Source organism: Rhinatrema bivittatum, chromosome 5 (assembly GCF_901001135.1).
Source record: "Rhinatrema bivittatum chromosome 5, aRhiBiv1.1, whole genome shotgun sequence".
In the NCBI taxonomy this organism is placed as follows: Eukaryota; Metazoa; Chordata; class Amphibia; order Gymnophiona; family Rhinatrematidae; genus Rhinatrema; species Rhinatrema bivittatum.
The window spans coordinates 19,828,999-19,850,047 of record NC_042619.1 but is presented as its reverse complement, the minus strand read 5'-3'; the positions used below and the strand labels follow the sequence as shown (position 1 = coordinate 19,850,047).

General features: G+C 45.7%; 1 protein-coding gene across 2 annotated transcripts in view; it reads left to right on the top strand.

The window, feature by feature from the left end:
* PPME1 (protein phosphatase methylesterase 1) overlaps positions 1-21,049 on the top strand; it is a 95,025-nt gene that overhangs the window by 65,678 nt on the left and 8,298 nt on the right. For both annotated transcript variants that reach the window (XM_029602103.1, XM_029602104.1), the window contains exons 9-13: positions 4,748-4,874; positions 10,067-10,196; positions 12,150-12,194; positions 18,314-18,378; positions 19,224-19,291. In XM_029602103.1, the coding sequence (XP_029457963.1) occupies positions 4,748-4,874; positions 10,067-10,196; positions 12,150-12,194; positions 18,314-18,378; positions 19,224-19,291 (435 nt within the window). The remainder of the gene's footprint in view (positions 1-4,747; positions 4,875-10,066; positions 10,197-12,149; positions 12,195-18,313; positions 18,379-19,223; positions 19,292-21,049) is intronic.

The following is a 21,049-nucleotide window of genomic DNA, read 5'->3' as shown; positions in this document are numbered from 1 at the left end:
GCCTCATCTAATTTTCGTCGATGCCCCCAGTGCCCAAGGACCCTATCCATTCACAGACCCTCACAAGGTATGTGTACTCTGTGTGGGGGCATCGCATGACATCCAGGGTTGCCGCTTGTGCGTCCAGATGACCCCCTAAGGGATGTTGCACGCGACTTGACAAGATGGGGAAACTCTTTGTGTTGAGGAAGTCTGAGCTATAGACATCTGCATCGGTGGCATATGCACCGTTGGACCTTGGAGCCACACCGATGGACACTGCGGCATCAGCAGGCCGTTGGTTCAGACGATGCTGTCGGCAGGTAGGGGCACTGGGAACCAGCCCCTGACAGTCTCTTCCAGGTCGATGATGACATACCCAGTGACCTTGGCACTGGGGAAAGACTGGGCCAAGCACCGAGGGAAGCCGAGGAAGCACCAGCACTGGTGCCGGGCTCATGCTGTGATGTCCCCAAAGCGACCCTGCAGCGAGGAGTGCCAATCCTCATTCGATGCTGGGGGTTTGCAATGGTCTCCACCAGTCTTGGTGCCAGACGCCGATCCATCTCGGGGATCTGTGGAAGATCTGGCCTCCCCTCCTGCTTCACAGTCGGTGTTGACATCTGCAACTTTTGAGGAGGGGCTGGCGTGGAGAGTCCAGCTGGCAATGGAACAAGCACTGCAGGGCATTGTGCCTGTGGCACCAATAATGCCAATGCCCACGCTCTCCTTTCTGGAACGGCTCAGTGTGCTCAACGGTGCTTTTACCGACCCAGCTGGCATTGGTTCCCAGCAGGGCACCGATGCTTCCCCTGACCAATATGGTGCTCATTGCTAGTTCCTCCTCCGAGGAAGCTCCAGCAGGAACACTGAGGCCTGCAGACCCCCGTCCAGTGTTACCGGGGCCAGCATCTATGCCACCAGTGCCCATGCCTCTGGACGAAAGCCGGGCACCTAGGGCTTCATCCCCTGTGGACTGCAGTGAGTATGAGTCTCCGTATGACCTTTGGGGGGGATGACATTGCAGATTCCTCCTCCCAGGACTCGGAGGGTCTCTCCTCAGAGCCTTCTCCTCCAGAGGAACGAAGGAAGTCTCCGCCGGAGGACTTAACCTTCGCAGGTTTTGTGCAGGCAATGGCTGAGGCCATCCTTTTTCAGTTGTTGACCGAGAAGGATGCCAAGCACGAGATGCTGGAAATCCTTCAGTTCATGGAGGCTCCTAAGGAGATCATGATGGTCCTGGTACACAAAATCCTTAAGGAGTTGCTGAGGATCTGGGAACACCCCCTCACAGTTCATCTGTTGAACAAGAAGGCGGATGGGGTTTACCTCGTCCAGAAGGCTACCAGATTAGAGAAGCATTGGTTGTCACAGCAATCGGTGGTGGTCGAATCCACTCCTAGAAAGGGCCAAGCGCTCTCAGACCCATGCCTTGGCGCCCCCCCACCACCCCAACTCGGAGAAGGATTACGTGGAGAATGGACTCTCTTGGGAGGAAAGAATTTCAGGGAGCCATGATCATTCCCCGCATTGCCTCCTACCAGTTTTACATGAGCCAGAACTCGCGGAACCTCTGGAAGCAAATGCAGGAGGCGGCCGAGCAGCTGCCTCAGCAGCAGCAAGACACTTTCATGTCACTGGTGCATAAGGGCCTCAAGTGCAGAAAACACGAGGTTCATTCCTGCAGCAGGAATTGGCACCCACAGAATGACATGGCTGTGGGCTTTGGATCTCCATCTGGAGGTTCAGGAAAGACTCGCTGACTTGCCATGCCCAGGAGAGAATCTCTTCGGAGTTTAGGTGAGGGATACGGTACCCAGTTGCGGGACCACCATGAGACCCTCCAGCAGCTCTCCGCTAGCACTTCAGACCCGCTCTCCTCAGCAAGGAGGTCGGCGAGATAGGGTCTGAGGAAGACTTTCTACTGCCAGAGGAAGTACTGTCCTCCGGCCCCTCGCTCTCATTCACAGAGGGTGAGCTCCCGTGGCTATCCCAGGCAGCAGAGAGCTCCCAAGCCCCAGCCGGCACCCCAATGAAATCCCAGGACGGGGTTTTGACTGGATTGTAGAGAGTATAAGCCAGCCACCTGTACCCGAGATGCTGAATCCCCTGGTCGCAGATCAGTGGCCCAGTATAACCTCGGGCAGTAGGTTCTGTCCATCAAGGGTACCAATTAAACCTATTGGGTGTCCTGTCAAATTCTCCTCCATGCCCGTTTTGGGGGCCAAAGGTGCATCAGGAGGTACTGATACGGGGGCACTCCGCCCTTTATTGGCCATGCGGGGCCTGCTTCAATTGAAGCCTCCCCTAAGGCCTCCTGCTGTGTCTTGGGACCTCAACGTGGTCCTCACTCCTGTGACCTGATGTATCTGACCTGGAAGGTCATATTTTTGGTGGCGGTCATCTCAACGTGCAGGGTCAGGGAGCTCAAGCCTTAGTGACTTATCCACCTTACACTAAGATTTTTCGTGACAGGGTGGTACTGCCATACGCACCCTAAGTTCCTGCCTAAGGTGGTGACGGATTTTCATCTTAATCGGTCAATCGTCCTGCCAATCTTTTTTCCCAGGCCCCATTCACACCAAGGTAAACAAGCACTGCACAGTTTGGACTGCAAGAGAGCCTTAGCCTTCTATTCGGCGCAGATAAGCCCATAGACAGTCCACCCAACTTTTCATTTCTTTTGATAGGTATAGGTTGGGAGTTGTCATTGCCAAATAGAAGGTATCCAGTTGGTTAGCAGATTGCATCTCCTTCTGTTAAACCTAAGTGGGACTGCATCTTGGGGGGATCATGTCAAGGCTTAGTCTGTCAGAGCCATGGCAACGTCTGTGGCTCACTTGCGAGCAGTTCCCATGGAGGAGTTCTGCAAGGCTGCGATATGGAGTTCCCTCCACATATTCACATCAAATTACTGTATGGGTAGGGATGGCCAATGTGACAGGTTCGGCCAGTTACATCTCTTCAACCTGTTTGAGGTATAGAACCCAACTCTCCCAACCTAGGGCCCATTGTTTGGGTTCAGGCTGTTTTCTCCTCTATTACCAACAGCACCAGTGTTGTACCCCTTGGCACCTGGTTAGGTTTGTGTTGGAGCAGCCTATAGCTAGGGATTCACCCATGTGTGAGGACTATCATCCTGCTTGTCCTAGGTGAAAGCAGAATTTCTTACCTGTAACAGGTGTTCTCCTAGGACAACAGGATGCTAGTCCTCATGAAACCTGCTCGCCACCCCACGAAGTTGGGTTTCTCCTATTTTTTATTTTATCTTTTTCGTAATTCTATGTTACGAGACTGAAGAGAGGGACCCTGCGTGAATAGTGGCATTCTGGGCATGCTCAGTGTGCCTAGTCAAAGTTCCAGAAAATTTGACATAAGTTTTCCGTGCTGGACTCCACCCGATTATGTCGCCCATGTGTGAGGACTAACATCCTGCTGACCTAGGAGAAACACCTGTTATAGGTAAGCAACTCTGCTTTCTATAAAGCTAACAAAAACCAGGAGACTTCTGCAAGTGTCAATAGTATTGTTTCTAAATTTGGATGCTATGGAGCATGGTGGTCTGTGGACCAGAAAGAGCTTCTTTTTTGTCTCTTGAACCAGCCGCAGAAAACTAGAGCAAGACTTTTAAAATGTGCGGTGTGTCCGTCCTAGTTTTCTTTGCTATTGTCAGCAGAAACTGAAAGAAGGGAACTAGTTCAAGACTTGCCAGATTTTACAGAAACAAAGACCGTGCCAGATAGAAACTGTAGGGGGCCTGTTTGTTCTGAGCAGACCATTCAGCCCGGTGTCTGTTTGATAAACAGTTTTATACTGTAAAGCAATAGGGGCATTTAGCCGATTAAATCGTACCCCTGACACCTCTCTCTCTCCCCCCTTGTCCTTACTGCACTTAGTGGAACAGTTATTGGACTGTTTCACTCCCCAACCTGCAGTGTTTCACTCCCCAACCTGCAGTGAAACAGTCCAATAACTGTTCCACTGCAGGTTGGGGAGGACATTGCCCACGGCAGTTTAAAAAGAAACGAAACATCTTAGGGGCTAACTGTTGGAGGGGATGCTCATCAGGAGCATACATATTTCTGGCATTGCCCAGTTCTTCAAAGATTTTGGAAATTGGTGGAAGCGCAGATTGAAAAAATAACATGAAATGATATTTCTCGAGTGGCAGAGGTATTTTCATGTGAAGTTTCTGTACAAGGCATGTATATTATAAATGCAAATCTAATTGTCCGCCTGTTGGTAGCTGCTAGTGTAGCATTGGTAGCAAAATGGAAAGCAAGCTTAGAACCCAATTTTAACAGTTGAATGGAGTAAGATTGGGAATGCCTTGCATTTGATAAACTGACTCTAGAGACAAACATGAGAATAAACACAAGCTGATTGAAACATGGCTCCCTTTCTTGAAGGTTTTTGCAAGACATCCTCACAGATTACAGACTAACTGGTTTAAGTGTATAATTCTATAATTTAGTAGGGAAAATTAAATAATGATTTAGTTTTGAAGACATGGACAGTGGGGGGGGGGGGGGGGGAGATGATTTTTCATTGCTAACATCCTCACAGGACCCTTAGGTGGTGCGAACCTTCAAATTTTGAACATGCCTGCGGGAAGCGGAAAGCTTTTACAGCAAATGGGAACAGGGGTTTGAGCCGAGCAGTGGCATGCCAACAGAAACGTCTTTGTGCAGGGGGTTTACCAGTTCATGATGTTAAAAGTTATTGTGATAACACAGAAGCAAATAAACCTGTGGACATGATTTACCAGGTGCGAGGAAGCTGCCAGCCCTGAGGGACCTAAAGCCATCGTAGAGGGGATTATTGAGGAGGAAGAAGAGGAGGAGGAGGAGGGAGGGCAATCCATTAACAAGCGGAAGAAAGAAGATGACACAGAGGTAGGGAGCACTGTTTTAAAGCTTTTTGTGTTCCTGTGACCTAGAGCGAGCATTGCTGCTCAGGAAGAAACGGGGAATCGCTGTTGCTACCCCTTCTGATAAATGTCTGGGCTTTGGTAATGGTTTTGCGCTTAGCTTTGTCAGTGTACCTCAGTCCTGAGCTGCGTTCAGACTCTTCTGTATTGGGCCATGGCCTCATCTTGAGCACAAGTTGGAAATAATGCTGAGCCGTACTCTATCGATGCTGAAGCATTAGGCAGGCAGGGTTGTGTGCATGTTGCTCATTAAGGCAATCTAGTATATGCGCGACATGCAACGCACAGCTTTCATTTGTGTGTACAGAATAGCACTGTGCAGGAAAATTCACTTGGTTGGAATGTCCCCTGCCCAGGTCAGTAGTTACTGAAGCTTATTGCTGTGGGGTGACATGGGAAATGAGATGCTGGTCTCAGTTCAGTTCCCTGTGAACAGGTGCCCATGTCACTAAATTAGACAACCATCACAGTTTAGAGGAGGCGTAGTGTAGCACTAATTGACATCCATGGCAGTGGTGCTGAAGACTGCACAGGAATGGAGACTGATTTATTTATTTATTAGCACTTTTTAATTGCTTTACAGATAAAACCATCACCCAAAGCGATGTACAAAAGATAAAAATTATCATAGCAAATTTACTACAATAATACCATAAAAAGATCAATTAAAACACACTACAGTACATAAATAGCACAAATATATACAATGGAGCTCATCAATAAATCTCATCTCCACCCACCTTCTACCTTAAGAACACATTCTGCCACAGAAATCACATTTTCTCAGGACTATAGGAACAATACCGCTAACTATCAGTGGACATGAACCAGTAAGCAAATCCACAGCTCTCGTGCTAAACTTTCAAAAGGGAAACTTTGATAAAAAGAGAAAAATAGTTAGAAAAAAACTGAAAGGAGCAGCTACAAAAGTAAAAAGTGTGCAAGAGGCGTGGTCATTGTTAAAAAAAAAAAAAAAATACCATCCTAGAAGCACAGTCCAGATGTATGCCACACATTAAGAAAGGTGGAAAGAAGACAAAACGATTACCGGCATGGTTAAAAGGGGGAGGTGAAAGAAGCTATTTTAGCCAAAAGATCTTCATTCAAAAATTGGAAGAAGGATCCAACAGAAGAAAATAGAATAATGCATAAGCGATGGCAAGTTAAATGTAAGACATTGATAAGACAGGCTAAGAGAGAATTTGAAAATAAGTTGGCTGTAGAGGCAAAAACTCACAGTAAAAACTTTTTTAAATATATCCGAAGCAGAAAGCCTATGAGGGAGTCAGTTGGACTGTTAGATGATCGAGGAGTTAAAGGGGCACTTAGAGAAGATAAGGCCATCGCGGAAAGATTAAAAGATTTCTTTGCTTCTGTGTTTACTGAAGAGGATGTTGGGGAGATATTCGTACTGGAGAAGGCTTTCATGGGTAATGATTCAGATGGACTGAATCAAATCACGGTGAACCTAGAAGATGTGATAGACCTGATTGACAAATTGAAGAGTAGTAAATCACCTGGACCGGATGGTATATACCCCAGAGTTCTGAAGGAACTAAAAAATGAAATTTCAGACCTATTAGTAAAAATTTGTAACCTATCATTAAAATCATCCATTGTACTTGAAGACTGGAGGATAGCTAAAGTAACCCCAATATTTAAAAAGGGCTCCAGGGGCTATCCGGGAAACTACAGACCGGTTAACCTGACTTCAGTGCCAGGAAAAATAGTGGAAAGTGTTCTAAACATCAAAATCACAGAACATATAGAAATACATGGTTTAATGGAACAAAGTCAGCATGGCTTCACCCAAGGCAAGTCTTGCCTCACAAATCTGCTTCACTTTTTTGAAGGGGTTAATTAACGTGGATAAAGGTGAACCGGTAGATGTAGTGTACTTGGATTTTCAGAAAGTTCCTCATGAGAGGTTTCTAGGAAAAGTAAAAAGTCATGGGATAGATGGTGATGTCCTTTCGTGGATTACAAACTGGCTAAAAGACAGGAAACAGAGAAGGATTAAATGGACAATTTTCTCAGTGGAAGGGAGTGGGCAGTGGAGTGCCTCAGGGATCTGTATTGGGACCCTTACTTTTCAATCTATTTATAAATGATCTGGAAAGAAATACAAGTGAGATAATCAAATTTGCAGATGACACAAAATTGTTCAGAGTAGTTAAATCACAAGCAGATTGTGATAAATTGCAGGAAGACCTTGATACTAGAAAATTGGGCATCAAAATGGCAGATGAAATTTAATGTGGATAAGTACAAGGTGATGCATATAGGGAAAAATAACCCATGCTATTGTTACCCAATGTTAGGTTCCATATTAGGAGTTACCACCCAAGAAAGAGATCTAGGTGTCATAGTGGATAACACATTGAAATCGTCGGTTCAGTGTGCTGCGGCAGTCAAAAAAGCATACAATGTTGGAAATTATTAGAAAGGGAATGGTGAATAAAACGGAAAATGTCATAATGCCTCTGTATCGCTCCATGGTGAGACCGCACCTTGAATACTGTGTACAATTCTGATCGCCGCATCTCAAAAACGATATAATTGTGATGGAGAAGGTACAGAGAAGGGCTACCAAAATGATAAGGGGACTGGAACAGCTCCCCTATGAGGAAAGACTAAAGAGGTTAGGACTTTTCAGCTTGGAGAAGAGACGGCTGAGGGGGGATATGATAGAGGTGTTTAAAATCATGAGAGGTCTGGAACGGGTAGATGTGAATCGGTTATTTACTCTTTCGGATAGTAGAAAGACTAGGGGGCACTCCATGAAGTTAGCATGGGGCACATTTAAAACTAATCGGAGAAAGTTCTTTTTTACTCAATACACAATTAAACTCTGGAATTTGTTGCCAGAGGATGTGGTTAGTGCAGTTAGTGTAGCTGGGTTTAAAAAAGGATTGGATAAGTTCTTGGAGGAGAAGTCCATTAACTGCTATTAATTAAGTTGACTTAGAAAATAGCCACTGCCATTAGCAATGGTTACATGGAATAGACTTAGTTTTTGGGAACTTGCCAGGTTCTTATGGCCTGGATTGGCCACTGTTGGAAACAGGACGCTGGGCTTGATGGACACTTAGTCTGACCCAGTATGGCATGTTCTTAAGTTTATTTCTTCGGAAATTTCTTTAAATTTATCTCTTTCCTCATTTCCAGAGGTGTAGACTGTTCCACAAACTTGAAATAACAGTAGAAAACGATCTGCTACCCAAGCAGGAAAGTTTTACTTTTCTCACTGGCGCAAGACGCAAATACCATCTTCTTTTGGCCACTTGCCACTCCAGCGACTCCTTCAGTGAAGGAGAACCAGAACCATTCAAAAATGTAAATGCCAAAACAAAGTTCTTAAACCTACATCGGTCTACAATAAGTGGCCAGTGCAAATCTACCAACAAAGGTTTGGCCGGAGTGCTCTGAGATTTTCCCAAAACCATTTGGGCAGCAGTGTTCTCAACAAATTCCCTCCCTTATCCCTGGAGGTGATCCCTTCCATGGCAGGTGTGTGAGAGTTTGAACTGCTGGAGATAAATGTAGGATTTTGGTTAAGAACATAAGAAGTTGCCATTCTGGATCAGACCAAGGGTCAATCAAGCCCAGCATCCTGTTTCCAACAGAGGCCAAACCAGGCCACAAGAACCTGGCAATTACCCAAACACCAAGAAATCCCAAGCTACTGATGCAATTAATAGCAGTGGCTATTCCCTAAGTCAACTTTATTAATAGCCGTTAATGGACTTCTCCTCCAAGAACTTATCCGTAGTCTCTTCCTGCAAGACTGCCTTGCTTCTCCACACCCGACTCTTGATATCTACTCGAGGCACGTGCTCTGTGCGTTCCAGGATGTCACCCCCAGCCAGCACTGAGCATGGGAACAGACACAATATTTATATAGAGTAGACTTTAAGAAAAATGTACATAAGCCAAAAGTCAGAACCTAATATTTCATAATTTTGTGTATAGCAGCCTCTGGGATGGGTGGCCTGGAAGCACAAACCTGCAAAAATAAAACAGGGCAAAGGTGGGAAAAACTGACTCTGCAAAATGAAAGGAAACTTTTTTTTCAGATCTGAAATTAAATCAACTTTAAGGACCTGACTGCAAAATTGGGGGAAGAAGAAAAAAATCATGTTTTTCTATGTTACCCATAGGAATGTCATTAGTAAAAGTTGGGTGACTAATGGTTAGAGCATGACTTCCCAAGCCTATCCCGGGGACCCTGCAGTGAATATACATGAGACATGTCTGTGTATACATTGGAGATGTAGTCTTTGAAAATTTCCTGAAAACCAGACCGCTTGTGGAGTTGCCAGGACAGGTTTGCAAAGCCTTGTGTTGAAGCATTGAATAGCAAATCAGAATTCTGCAAGGTCAAATCCCCTCTGCTGGTGACACTGTGACCTTGATGCTCGTGTGCCTCGATGTTTGTCTGTAATTACACTACTTAAGAAGGTTGTTCCTTCTCTCTCCACTTTTTCTTTTGTGAAGGTTAGAGTCAGAAAAGTCTTTGAAGTGAGCCTTTTCTTGCATATTGCTGTTTTTTCTTATTGTGACCTGCAAACAAAATAAAAACAGATTACATACAAAAAAGAAAAGTCTTTGAAGTGAGCAGACCCCTGGCTCAGTATTGGTGCTTCACTGTAGCAGGCAGAATACCCAAGTTCATTTTTCAAGCCTGACTCCTGCTTCTGGGGTTAGCTTTTGAAAAGGAACTGAGTGCTGCAGAGCCCAGGATTAGACAGGGATAGGTACAAGGCTGCAGAGGAACAGTTTACAGGGTAAGGAGATGGACCAAGAGATGAAGGTTTCTGTGCCCCTGTCTCGAATTCTTCAGGCCAGCATGGCCCTAAGAGGGTTGGGGCAGTTTGTTGCTAGGCCGAAAGCCCAGAAGAGCAAAGTGTTCTTAGCACATGCCAAAAAAAATTAGGGGTAGGGATAATGTGTTTTGCCTTCAGATGCTTAAGAAGATCTCCTTAATTCCGGGAATATGATCAAGAGTAAGGATGGGTAAGTTAATATGAAGAGGAAACTCACACTTCTCAGCTGTTGCTGTGTCAGATGTCATTTGGGGGTTTTTTTTGTGACTCTTGTAATGCTGTGCAGTGGTGATTGAATACTAACATCTCAAATGTTTTAATCCTTTGCGAGACGAAGAAAGAGCGCCCATATACCTGGAGGATTGAGCTGTCCAAAACGGAGAAGTACTGGGAAGGCTGGTTCCGAGGCCTGTCCAACCTCTTCCTGAGCTGCTCAATTCCAAAACAGCTGCTTCTGGCAGGTGGGTTTCAATAGCCCTTTCTCCTTCAAAAAAAAAGTATTTGAATTGATTTTATTAATACTTTTAAGTGATTTTGATAGGGAGGATGACCTTTCTTACATATAGGACCTAAATGTGGAGTCTGGCTGTTTCATGGCATTGTGTATTTTATGCAGCCAAAGGATACAAATGCATCCATACAATTAATAAATATATTTTTACAGTATTCCTGAAAACCTAGTAGGCAGAGTGCAAGTAATACAGAAAACATCTACATTTCCAGCTTTTACTGTGGGGAAACCTCTTAATGACTCTGGTTTTTTTGAGACAGTTTGACTTTTCACGTTGTATGGCTCCTTCTGATTTTACTATGAAAAATACTGTATATCCACATAAATTGTCCATTAAACATCAGCACCCATTGGTGGAAACAGAATTTTTGTACTCATATAAATGACCTCATATCAGTAGGCGTGTAATATAATGCTAAATAGCATGTAGATAATGCGCCATTAAGTATAATCATGGGTCAAATGGTAAATGAGCATTTTCGCTATGCTTCGTGAGATAGTCCAGGAAAATTCCCAAGATCATAACAGTGTAACAAGAATCACAAAAATTATTTCAAATGGTATTGATGTCAGATTTGTCTTAGCCTTCATTAGCGTGAAGAAACGCCATATTGTTTGATGAAAGAGGCTCCCTGTTTTCCACTTGAGATTTTTCTGAGAGTTTACTTTTGACTGTCCTTCTGATTTTATACGTCATGGCTCTGCCAGCAATGCCTCCCAGATACGCATGGAAAAAAGTGGCTCAAATGTCTTCCGCTCAGGCAGCACTGCAGTGCAGGACACGTGAGCAAGTCTTCTGTTCATCCAGACCTTAGTGGACTTTGGCACGCCACAGATGCGACTTGCTCAGTCTGTAGCCCCTGCAGGCCAAAGGAATGGTGATGGGGGGGGGTCTAGACTAACTGGGAGTTGTTTCAAGGGAGGGGGAAAAAGTTTTTCCTTGCCTTCCATAAGTATTGTTTCCTTGCTTTTTAAATTTAGATTGGCTTTCTTAAAAAGTCACTGCCAGGCCTCTTCCTCCATTGCTACGGAAGTTCCCCAGGCCTCTCTCCTCTTTCTTACTGTTTAGCTGAATAGTGCAGGAGAAGCAGATATACTTTTCTGGGAAACGTGGGGGGTCTAAGAATTGGTCAGAGACGTAGAAGATCCATGCGCGTCTCGTTCCAACCTGACTAAAATGGAGTTAATGTGCGACCCCCCCCCACTGCTTCAGGCTGTGCTGAGAGTGGACGATGGGATAAAAGTAACTAGTTGCTTGTAAGTACTTTAGAGACAGCCCAGTATATGGATAATTGTAGCGAGTTGTGGGCTTTATTAAAAAACTCGGGCCCGATTGTATCTCCGTTACATAGCACTATATAATTCTTCAAGGAAAATAAAAACGGTGCTATTAGTATTTGTTTTAGGTTATCACCTGGGCTGTGTCCTGCCACTGCCTCCACCATACTTCCTCAGCAGCTCCTTATCCACTTATTAGTCTCCCTGTTGTGGGTGGGGTTTTCCCTGATGGGCCACAGCAGGAGATGGATGACCAGCCAGGGACATAGGTCCAAACCTCGCTTCCAGAAGCACAGAGGAAACTTAACTGAAAGGTTTATTTTGCCTCCAGCGTTTGTAGATACATCCTAGCATCATATACCCATGCACTGGGCATTCCCGCTGAGCTCACTTTTGGCTACTGTTTAAATGGCCACATACAAAAAGCTGTACTAGTAGACTTTGCTATTTTGGGACACCGTTGTTGAAGTGCGGAAGATCTTAGAATGTGTTCTGTGATGGGATTTAGTGTTAGGGCTGTGCATGGACTCTGTCTGAAACGGATCAAGAAGCATGCTTTCTCTGACCAGATGTGAAATTTCTCTTGCTCCGTTACTGATTCCTGCTTTTGTGTGCTTTATCCTAGGTGTGGACAGGTTGGATAAAGATCTCACCATTGGACAGATGCAAGGTAAGGGTTTTGTGTAGCTGTGTACTATGAGTCTCTGCAGTTTATTCCTCCGTTTCTTTGCTTGCTTAGGCATGTCATTTACTAACGGAGGTCTTGACGAAAAGATATGCATAACGATTGTACTAATTCGTAGAATACTGTTCAGCCAACCAGGATTCCAACATGCATTAGTTTTAATAGCTCTGAAATGAACATACAGCCACCAGACAGAATGAAAACATGCAGGGTGTTCTGGAGGGAAATAGAATAATGGTGGTGGTGGTATAGGGAGATAAAATGGTTTCCTTAGATCACAGATCATAATAGAGCTGATCTGAACCTGGGTCTAAAGACGTCTTCAGCATTGTGCGAAGCACCTTGCGCGATTGGGTGTGCATGCTGTGTATTTGCATGGGGAGGGCACACCAGGGAAGCACTTTTCTCGCAGGCGCGCACAGTTTCCGCTCCACCCCCCCCCCCCCCAAAAAGTAGAAAGGCCGGTGGGCCGTAGTGGAGCTCATCCCACCACAGCCCGAAGACAACAGGAAGCCTTGTATGTGTGTGAGCGATGAGAGCCTGTGTGACACATACAGGCTCTCCCAGGCGCACCCACCCACATAATATATCTGCGAGGGAGAGGGAGCCTGAGTGTGTGAGAGAATGAATGTTACGGTGGGGGTGTGTGTGTGTGAGAGAAGATAAAATTTGTGCTGCCCTCCCTCCCCCAATCCATGGCAATCTCAAGGTGACTGGAAATCAAAAGATCCCAGGTATGGAGAGCCAGGAGATCTTTGAATCCTTATTAATTTTAATTAATGGGTGTAATTTAATGTTTCTGCTTTTTTGAAATATTTAATTTGGGGAGGGAGAAATAGAACTTTTTTTTTTTTTTTTTTTTTTTTTTGGCAATTTGAAATGTATATTGTGAACCAATCAGTACTTAAAGCATTTGGTAGATGCAAAACAATTTTGCCACAGTTTCCCTGAAACACCACTCTGTTAAGATTTCGTTCTGTGCTTATCCCGTAACACTCTTATGCCTTCCCAGTTACTCAATCACGCTATGGACTCCCTCCCTAACCAAATTATCGTCTATATACCATTGAATCCTGTAAATAGTCTCTCAGTTACTCAGTTTATCTTGTTATTGTTAGTTATTGTACACTTTGTTCCTGTTCTATGTAATGGCATTCCCAATTTGTTATAAGTTATATGTAAAGCGATACGATGTGCAAACGGCTGTCGGCATATAAAATTCTCTAAATAAATAAATAAATAAATCAGTTGGAAACGAGCAGTTTGCAAGGCTTTGTTAGAAGTCTTCCCTGGGATTCAGGGACAAATGGTGAGTGTTTTTGGACAGTGTAACAACGGTGGTGCATATCAATCATCAGGACAGAACAAAGAGTGGGGCAGTGGTCCCAGAGGCCCAGGAATTTTGTCTGGACAGAACAGTGACTGAAAGCTGCAATCTTCTCATGTGGCAGGAGTGGTCAACATACAGGCAGATTTTCTCAGCAGGCAGCAATTGGATCTGGAAGAATGGGAATTGCCAGAGGAAGCCTTCAACCTCATCTGGACCAGGTGAGGCAATCCCCCAGCTGGATCTGATGGCACGCAGCAATGGCATAATGACCAGATTCTTCAGTCGCAGGAGAGAGGCAGGAACTGAAGAGATCGGCACTTTGGTTCTTCCGTGGCCAACAGGCATTCTGCTGTACGTGTTCCCGCCTTGGTCACTCGTGGGTCAAGTGCTGAGGTGCCTAGAGTGACATCCAGGCAGGGTAGTGTTAAAGGCACCGGAGTGGCTGTGGCATTCGTGGTTTGCAGATCTTGTTCATCTTGCGGTAAAGGGACCCATCAGGTTCGCTCATCTGCAAATCCTGCTCAGGCAAGGACCCATCTTTTCAGATCGAATGGATCACTTTTGTCTCGCGGCTTGGCTTTTGAGAGGCGACATTTAAGATCTAAAGGCTACTCGGATGCAGTTGTTGCTACGTTTCTTCAGGCCAGGCAACCAGCCACTTCTTTGGCTTATGTCAGGGTGTGGAGAGCTTTTGAATCCTGGTGTGTGGAGCAGGAACTTGATCCGTTGTGGGTGGATATTCCGTACGTCTTGGCCTTTCTGCAACAGGGTTCGACGAAGGGTCTTGCCTATAATTCACTTTGGGTACAGGTGGCAGCTTTAGGATGCTTTCAAGGGAAGTTGCAGGGAAAGCCCTTGGCCTCTCATCCTGATATTGTGTGATTTTCTCAAGGGGGTTAAGCTTATTTGTGCCCTCCAGTCTCACATACACAGGCTCCTTCTCCCTCACTTGATACATTATGAGTGTGTGTGTGTTTGTGAATGTTTGTATGCCTGTGAGACCCTATGTGTCACACATAGGCTCTCACAGGCACACACACACATAAGGGCGGATTTTAAAAGGCCTGCGCGCGCCGGCGCACCTAAAGCCCCGGGACACGCGTAAGTCCCGGGGCTTTCGAAAAGAGGCGGGAGGAGGCGTGTCCGGGGGCGTTCCCAAAACGATGCGGCGTTTCGGGGGCGGGCCCGGGGGCATGGCGTCGGCCCGGGGGCGTGGTCGAGGCCTCCGCACCAGCCCCCCGGGACCGGAGGACGGAGCGGGGCTGCCGGTCAGCGCGCGCAAAGTTACGCCTGCTTTCAGCAGGCGTAACTTTGCCAACAAATGTAGGGGGGGGGGTTTTAGATAGGACCGGGGGGGTGGGTTAGGTAGGGGAAGGTGGGGGGAGGGCGAAGGAAAGTTCCCTCTGAGACCGCTCCGAAATCGGAGCGGTCTCAGAGGGAACAGGCAGCGCGCGCTGGGCTCGGCGCACGCAGGTTGCACAAATGTACACCCCCTTGCACGCGCCGACCCCGGATTTTATAAGATACGCGCGGCTACGCGCGTATCTTATCAAATCCAGCGTACTTTTGTTTGCGCCTGGTGCGCGAACAAAAGTACGCGATCACGTATTTTTTAAAGATCTACCCCATAATGTATCAGTGAGGGAGAAGGAGCCTGTGTATGTGAGAGAGAGTATATAAGAGAATGAATGTGGTGTTGTGCTTGTGTGTGAGAGGGAAATTAAAATTTGTACGGCCCTACCTCCCCCAATCCACAATGATCTCGGGGTGACTGGAAATCAAAAGATGCCAGGTATGGAGAGCAGAAGATTTTTAAATCCTTATTAATTGTAATTATTGGGTGTAATTTGATATTTCTGCTCTTCTGAAATATTTAATTTTTTTTTGGGGGGGGGGGAAATAGAACGTTTTTAAATTATTGGATTTTTTATTCAGCCAATGCTTTGAAATATTTTAGTGTTGTTTGGGAAATTTTGGATATTCTTATTAACTGGTTTGAAATATTTATTGTTTTTAAGAATATTATTTTACTATTATGATTGTTTTGTATTTCTTGATTTTATTATTGAATGTTTTATGAAGAATGGTAATGTTTATGGTTTTCCATTGTTGCTCTGCATGTAGCTTGTTGTGGGTTCCAGTTCAGTTCTTCTCAGCACGTTTCTGTTTATACTTTCTGATTTCTTCATTCTGTATTTGGTGAGGGTCTCTCTGTGTTCTGCATATGTGACTGAGGTGAGGTATTTTGCTGGCAAGTAATTTCTGTGTAGGGATCTATAGCAGCCTGGTTTTCTATTAAGAGCTTATATTGGTGTTCTAGGGCCCGGAGTACTATATGCAGTGCTGCCTTTTCATAGGTATGGTTGTTAGTGTTATCTATTACTATGTTGTAATGGTAATTCTGTTTATTCTTGCCTTTCTGAGAGCCCATACGACAGCTAGCATGCATTACAAAAAGTCTAATTCCATAGGAGTTCGAAGTGTCTCTTTTGCAGAGTTTTCTGTTTGGCAGCACAGCAGTCCATGTAAATATAATATGCATGTTGTGATATTTTTTTCCTCAGATGGGACTGTAATGTTGAATGTTCTTTTTCATGTAAAAGTTGTAATAAATACATAATTTAATACTGTGTGTCTGAGAGAGGTGTGGGAGTTTCTGTGTGTTGTGGGAGTGCTGTAAGGTTTGCCTAGAGTACCTTTATGGGTTCCAGGGCGGGGGAGTCCGTTTTTAAAAATATAGATTGCAGGAGGGAGCTGGACTTTGACAGGCAGAGGGCAGCACAGTAATTGTTTGCACAAGGCCGCAAAAAAATCTAGCTCCAGCCCTGGCTTTGTGGGAATGTACTCTTGACACTAGACCACACATCACTTCTGCTCAGATGTCATGGGGTTAAGTGTTTGGTGTTTGTATTATAAAGAGAGCATGACTCAGCTGAAGAAATAATGCCCACTTTAGCAGGCATTTTCTTGTAGGTAGTATCCTGTTCAGCCATCATTTCCGTGGTTCTTAATGCTTCAGTCAAATCACATTGCTGCCACTTCCCATTCATAGAAACATAGAAATGATGGCAGAAGAAGACCAAACGGCCCATCCAGTCTGCCCAGCAAGCTACGCACTGTATCCATTTTTTTATTTCCCTTTTTCTCTCTCCCACCTGTTACTATTGGCTTCCAGTACCCTCCAGCCCTAATTCCCCTCCACCCCACCACCAATGTAGAGAGCAGCGCCGTATCTGCATCCAAATGAACATCCAGCTCAATTAGGGGTAGCAACCGCTGTAACAAGCAGGCCACACCCCTGCTCCATACTCTTACCCACCCCTGGTTTTTTTTTGTTTGGTTTTTTTGTTGTTGTTTTTTTGGAGATGGCAGCCCTCCATCCTTCTGCTCTGTGAAGGTGGAACACCAGCCACTGGCATCCCGCTCCGTGAATGCCTCTGTGGCTACTGCCGCTCCGTGCAGTGTTTTGCTGCCTCCTCTTTATTCACGCCCTCTAGACTTGATGGATCCACAGTGGTTATCCCACGCCCCTTTGAAGTCCTTCACAGTTTTAGACTTCACCACTTCCTCCGGAAGGGCCTTCCAGGCATCCACCACCCTCTCCGTGAAGAAATACTTCCTGGCATTGGTTCTTAGTCTTCCTCCCTGGAGCCTCAGCTCGTGACCTCTGGTTCTGCTGATTATTTTTCTGATGGAAAAGGTTTGTCGTTGATTCAGCAGCACAGAGGCCTAGTTCTTCTAGTGGCCCCGGACTGGCCAAGAAGACCCTGGTACGCAGACATGAGAAGACTACTGGCAGGGAATCCATTACCCCTGCCTCCACACAGGGACCTGGCGGCAAGGTCCCATCCTCCACGAGGATCCAGCTCCATTCTCTCTTACGGTCTGGCCATTGAGAGGGCTAGACTGAAGAAAAGAGGATACTCGGGGCCGGTAATAGATACCCTCCTCCGAGCACGCAAGTTCTCCACATCACTGACATATATAAGGATCTGAAGAGTATTTGAAGCCTGGTGCGACACCCACAGCACCAATCCACATGCCGCTAAGATCCCTATCGTTTTGGATTTCCTGCAAGATGGACTTCAGAAGGGTCTGTCCCTCAATTCCATCAAGGTTCAGGTGGCAGCACTATCCTTGAGCCTCTCATTCTCTGTCCTTCTGGTACTTCTGCTAGATATTTGAATGGTTTCATCATATTTCCCCTTTCTTGTAGAGAGTACATATTTATCTCATACATAAGTAAGCCTTATAGTGCAGGCTGTGCAACATTTTGGTGATTTTAACTTTTTTTGTGGATGTGATCTCTGGGATTACTATTGCGGGTGGGGGGTTCCATCAGATTCCTGTGCAAAGGGTACTGTACCTCATCTTCGTACTAGTGATACCCACTGCTAGCCTTAAGGTCAGTACAGGCGACGATCCCCGGCCTGTTTCCTGTTTGGTGATTGCAAGCTTTTTCCCTCCCAAATGGTGTATGAAGCTTGGAATCACTGAGGGGAGTGGTAGATACTCGGAAGAGACTTCTTACAGAGGGTGGTAAGAGTTAAAGCAGAGGCAAAATTCAGGGATACTTGGGATACAGACCAAGGGACCTTAGAGGGTGGGGGAAGGACCGCACATCGCCGGCACAGTTAGATGGGTACAGAGGAACAGAGCCGGGTGGACCTTATCTGCCTCCACTATTTGTGCTCCCAACTTCGGTGTCAGATGCTGAAAATACAGCAAGGATTTTACTCTAAAAGAAGTCTTCTGATTTTGTGCTCTGTTCTAGGCAAGTTTCAGATGCAAGTGCTTCCGCAGTGTGGCCATGCTGTCCACGAAGATGCCCCAGATAAAGTGAGTTGGAAGCCTGCTATGGTCCCACGTTTTGTTTTGTTTTTCTTTTTAATGTGAGCTGGCTCAGGCAAGAGAGGAGATTTCCACCGAAGCCACTTAAAACATAAGAAAATGCCATACTGGGTCAGACCAAGGGTCCATCAAGCCCAGCATCCTGTTTCCAACAGTGGCCAATCCAGGCCATAAGAACCTGGCAAGTACCCAAAAACTAAGTCTATTCCATGTTACCATTGCTAATGGCAGTGGCTATTCTCTAAGTGAACTTAATAGCAGGTAATGGACTTCTCCTCCAAGAACTTATCCAATCCTTTTTTGAACCCAGCTACACTAACTACACTAACCACATCCTCTGGCAACAAATTCCAGAGTTTAATTGTGCGTTGAGTAAAAGAAACGAAACCTCCCAGAAGTGGCTGCGTGACACTCCCCTTTCCATTGGCCACCATTAGCCAAGAGCCCCGTGGGATGGATGAGCTGGTGTAACCTGTTGGATAGATACTTTTGCTGCTGCCGAAGTCTTTCAGAAGAAATCCGCCCTTTCTTAATACTGCTCCAAAGGAGGTGACAGCTGTTCTCATCAGCCTGCATTCAGTTTGTTGGGGGGGGGGGGTGAAATAGAAGCTGTTGGTTTCTTTTCCTCCTGTGCACTTCTCAGCGGAAGGGTCGGGCCTTGCTAACCTGACATGTGACTGCCTTCCCCTGCTGCGGGCCCTTTCCTGGCGCATCCCGCCCACGTGCCAGTTGCACTGTTTCTCTGCACAGGACTTTTGCTTTCCTGTAGGGAACTGTGAATCAGTCTCATCCTCCACCTGGTAAAAGCCCTTCTTCCTTGTTTTCCCCATCAGGTCGCTGAAGCTGTTGCAACGTTCTTAATTCGTCACAAGTTTACAGAGCCAGTTGGTGGATTCCAGTGGTGAGCATGTGCAGGGGAAGAGGGCTGGTTAGATCTTTCTCACTGGCCGTGGGTCTGTCTGTCTGGATAAAATTGCAAATGGGATGCCAAAGATGATAATCTGTACTTTTAAATTAACCCTTCAAGCGTCAATTTTAAGTAGCACCGGCAATGCTGTGCCTGTAGACCCTAGTGGGCAGTTTTAAAAGGAAAAACTGCGTGCGTAGCTTTTCTTGGCAAATGTGCTTCCACAGGTAAGAAAAGGGCACAAAAGTCCCTGTGGATTTTCAACCCTTTTTCTACAGGGGATGGGGTGGGAAATATGCAGGGAGATTTGACAATGAGATTCTATTTGTGTGCAGTTCCCCAGGAACGTCCCTTTTTAATGCAGATAACAGCATGTATGTTGTGAACCCTGCACATAAGTTTTAGCGGTTTTTAGAAAGGCCAACTGAAATGAAAGGCAGAATATGTCCTCGGTGATGTTGCAGCTCAGCAAAGTGGCTCCTCCCATGCTAGATAAGTGTTGCATTATGGGCCAGTCTGATGGCTCATATGGCAAGTGCTGTGCATTGCCATGCGGAAGGTCCCCTGGTCGAGCTTTCCACTCCGTCAGCTGGGGATCCTGCAAAGGTAGCATTCACAGCCCTTGGGGGAAGAGCGAGCCATGGTCATTGCTTAGGGGTGACACCTGGTGGCCAGATTCAAGGGCCATGATTGCTGGGTTTGCATAACCCCTGGCCTAGAACCAGTGCTGCAACAACCAGACTAAGGGTAAAAGGGAGGAATATAAAATAGGGCAAAGATCCCTGGGTATTTACAAATGAATGCTCATGGCACCAGATTCCAGCCTTGGTTCTGATTTGAGCTGAAAGTACCAAGAAGCAGGAGGCACCATCCCCCTTTTGGTACCAACTCTTTTTACATATAATCCATCTGCTGCCATAGTGCAGATATAAGAACATAAGAACATGCCATACTGGGTAGGACCAAGGGTCCATCAAGCCCAGCATCCTGTTTCCAACAGTGGCCAAACCAGGCCATAAGAACCTGGCAAGTACCCAAAAACTAAGTCTATTCCATGTAACCATTGCTAATGGCAGTGGCTATTCTCTAAGTGAACTTAATAGCAGGTAATGGACTTCTCCTCCAAGAACTTATCCAATCCTTTTTTAAACCCAGCTACATTAACTGCACTAACCACATCCTCTGGCAACAAATTCCAGAGTTTAATTGTGTGTTGAGTGAAAAAGAACCTTCTCCGATTAGTTTTAAATGTGCCCCATGCTAACTTCATGGAGTGCCCCCTAGTCCTTCTATTATCTGAAAGAGTAAACAACCGATTCAGATCTACCCGTTCCAGACCTCTCCTGATTTTAAACACCTCGATCATATCCCCCCCCCTCAGCCATCTCTTCTCCAAGCTGAAAAGTCCTAACCTCTTTAGTCTTTCCTCATAGGGGAGCTGTTCCATTCCCCTTATCATTTTGGTTGCCCTTCTCTGTACCTTCTCGCATCGCAACCATATCTTTTTTGAGATGCGGCGACCAGAATTGTACACAGTATTCAAGGTGCGGTCTCACCATGGAGCAATACAGAGGCATAATGACATTTTCTGTTTTATTCACCATTCCCTTTCTAATAATTCCCAACATTCAGTTTGTTTTTTGACTGCCGCAGCACAGTGAACCGATGATTTCAATGTGTTATCCACTGTGACACCTAGATCTCTTTCTTGGGTTGTAGCTCCTAATATGGAACCTAACAGTGTGTAACTAT